At 45.0% G+C, this 3,440-nt stretch overlaps 1 protein-coding gene across 1 annotated transcript in view; it reads left to right on the top strand.

Annotated features, from left to right (window-relative positions):
• The window catches only part of Elp6 (elongator acetyltransferase complex subunit 6), a 16,043-nt gene that overhangs the window by 11,589 nt on the left and 1,014 nt on the right, over positions 1-3,440 (top strand). Inside the window, exon 6 of the mRNA XM_055601656.1 lies at positions 1,984-2,130. Coding sequence (XP_055457631.1) covers positions 1,984-2,130 — 147 coding nt within the window. The remainder of the gene's footprint in view (positions 1-1,983; positions 2,131-3,440) is intronic.

Below are 3,440 nucleotides of genomic sequence, written 5' to 3' on the forward strand. Positions count from 1 at the left end.
ATCTATCTATCTATCTATCTATCTATCTATCTATCTATCTATCTATCTAGTGTATGGGTGCCCTATCTACATGTGCACCTACATGCCAGAAGAGGCCATCAGATTCCATTATAGATGGTTGTGAGCTACCATGTGATTGCTGGGAATTGAACTCAGAAGAACAGACAGAGTTCTTAACCACTAAGCCATTTCTCCAGTCTCCCTGGCCTTCATATCTTAATTTAAAAAAAAAAAAAAAAAGTTTCTTTTTTTTTTTAGGACTGTTGTGCTGGCACATGCCTTTAATCCCAGTACTCAGGAGGCAGAGGCAGGGGGATCTCTGTGAATTTGAGGCCAGCCTGGTTTATAAAGAGAGTTCCAGGACAGCCAGGGCTGTTAGGCAGAAAAACCCTGTCTCAAAAGCAAAAACAAACAAAGCAAACAAAGCAAACAAACCCATACAAGCGTCTGGCTTTATATTAAATGGCATTCTCTTCTCAGTGGTTTTTTGTTTGTTTGTTTGTTTCATTTTGTTTTGTTTTGTTTTGCACAGTGTCAAGGCAGCTCAATAAAATGGTTGGCTTTTATTTACTTGAAAAACTCAGTTTTTGACTCTGGGCCCAGCCAACAGCACTCACGCTGCTACAGAAAACTCACATAGCCTTTCTGGCACAAGCATCCAAAAGGCCACCGTGTGGGTGCTGAGATTTGAACCTAGGTCCCCTGGAAGAGCAGTGAGTACTCTTTAATTACTGAGCTATCCCTCTAGCTGCACCTAATCCCCCACCCCCCACGCATACACACACACTTTTTTAAAAGACGTGGTCTTACTATTTATCCCTGGCTATCCTGGAAACTCACTGTGTAGACCAGGCTGCCTCTGCTTCCTGAGTGCTAGGATAAAGGGTGTGACCTCCATATCTTGCTCACATCTGACTCTTTATGTAGGTGCTAGGGGTCTGACTCAGGTCCTCCTGCTTTCACAACAGGCCCTTTACTACTGAGCCATTTGTCCAGCCCTATATTTCAGCCTTAAGTGGTGCTGGAACTGAACTCTGGAGCTTGTACGTGACTGGTAAATTAAGCTGCACCTCCAACCCAACCTGTCACTTCCCCAAGCGTCCTAGCAAGTACCCTACCACTGAACTTTACACCCCACCTGTCACTCTTTGGTGGGGTAGAGCCTCCATTCCTGTTTGGCTAATTTTGCTTGGCAGTCAGGTCACATGTGTCCTCCTCATCTAGTCTTTGAGCCCTCCCTACACCATGCCTCTTTCTCTGCCGCTCCTGTCACCCTAGGTCATCAGCGTCTTTCTGTCTCCAGGGCCAGATCTCTTTTATTTTATATTATCTAGTACATAGTGACTTCTCAGGAACTGTTGACTGTCTGAATGGTGCCTGCCAGAATGGTGGCTAGTAAATGAAAAAAAATTTTTTTTCCCCAAGACACGGTTTCTCTGTGTAGCCTTGGCTGTCCTGGAACTCGCTCTGTAGACCAGGCTGGCCTCCAACTCAGAGATCTGCCTGCCTCTGCCTCCCAAGTGCTGGGATTGAAGGCATGCGCCACCACTGCCCAAATAAATGCAATTTTAATATACTTAATTTGGTAGAGGGGACATGACCATGCCACGGACAACTTTCAGGAGCCCTTCCTCTCTTTCCACTATCTGAGGTCTGGGGGCTGATTGAGATCATCAGGATTGATGGCAAGTGCTTGTACCTACTAGGCCATCTTGCTAGTCCCTGGTAGTATGGTATTCAGGAATAGAGAGACTGAGTTCCTAGGGTGGGTTTGGTTTTAGATGAATTGATTCGGAAGTTTCGGTTGGACTTGCTGGTGAAAGCGTGCAGTAGCTGATCAGAGTTAGGGTCTTTCTTCTGAAGGAGCTGTTATAGCAGCAGATAGGAGGGTGATCGGAGAGAATGTGCAGAAACTGAAAGCCTGCTGTTCTCTGACCCTGGTATCGCTTTGATGAGGAACAGGTTTCCATCTTGTGTCTGCAGGGAAACGTGGTGGCCCTTGTGCATGACAACAACGATGCTGACGATGAAGAGAATGACACCCTGCTGAATGGCCTCAGTCATCAAAGCCACCTGATCCTGCGGGCTGAGGGTCTGGCCACCGGGTTCTGCAAGGACGTGCATGGGCAGGTACACAGGCTGAGCCACGGGCTGCTTTGGATGGAAGGGAAACCTTGGATGTCCTGAGTTTTGTGAATATGAGTCAGTGTCCTGCACCAGGTGGTACGTAGACTCCTGGAGCAGGAAATGTTTTTCCTGGAGGTCTCATTTGTGGCCAAAGTGGTGTTCTGAAAAGGAGATAGTTATACAGAATGGATTACACCTGTACTATCAGATAATAGTAGAATTATTTTCTTATACTGTAGCAGTATTTGCATTTTCTGTTCAACATGGTTCCTTTAAAAATGAAGATGGGGGTGGGGGGCTGGAGAGATTGCTCAGTGGTTAAGAGCCCTGCCTGCTCTTCCAAAGGTCATGAGTTCAATTCCCAGCAACCACAGATTCACAATCATCTATAATGTGAACTGATTCCCTCTGCTGGCAGATGTAAATGCAGATAGAAGACTCATATACATAAAATAAATAAACCTTTAAAAAAAAATGAAGAGTGGGATCTAGGCGTATTCGATTCCTTTTTTTGTTTGTTTGTGACAGGGTTTCTCTCTGTAGCCTTAACTGTCCTGGACTTACTTTGTAGACCAGGCTGGCTTTGAACTCTCATCGATCTGCCTGCCTTTGCTTCCTGAGTGCTGGGATAACAGGCGTGTGTTACTTTGCCTGGCTATGTGTTGATTTTCAAAATCAGTCTAGCTAACAAGCACAGAGCCATGTTTAGAAAAAAACACTAGAGGACTGGAGAGATGGCTTAGTGGTTATGGGTATTTGCTGGTCTTTCAGGAGATCCAGGTTTGGTTCCCAGTACCACATGGTGGCTCACAAGCATCTGTCACTCCAGTTTCTGGGGATCTAATTCCCTCTTTGGCTTCTGTGGGCCCCGGGCACTCACATGCTACACATGCAGGTAAACATACTCCTGCATGTGTACACATAAAATAAAATAATAATTTGCTTGAGGACTAAAGAGTAGTTGGTGATGTCTATATAGGTTAGTGTTAGAGCACTTGAACGGCATGTACAGGGCCCCTAGGTCAAACCTTGTACTAAAAAATAAAACAAAATACAAAGGAAGGGAAGGAGGGAGGGGAATGTTCATACATGCCAGCACTCTGGAAACAGAAGCAGGAAGCTCCCCTGTGGCCAACCTGGTCTACATGGCACAATTATCTCAAAACAACAACAGAAAGAAAGCAGAGTAGGGGAGGAGAGAAAAGGAAAGGAAAATACATGAAAATACTTCCCTGGTTTTCTCTGGAGGATTCTTTCTTTCTTTCTTTCTTTCTTTCTTTCTTTCTTTCTTTCTTTCTTTCTTTCTTTCTTTC

This window comes from Psammomys obesus, unplaced genomic scaffold (assembly GCF_907164565.1).
Source record: "Psammomys obesus unplaced genomic scaffold, mPsaObe1.curated_primary_1811, whole genome shotgun sequence".
Lineage (NCBI taxonomy): Eukaryota > Metazoa > Chordata > Mammalia > Rodentia > Muridae > Psammomys > Psammomys obesus.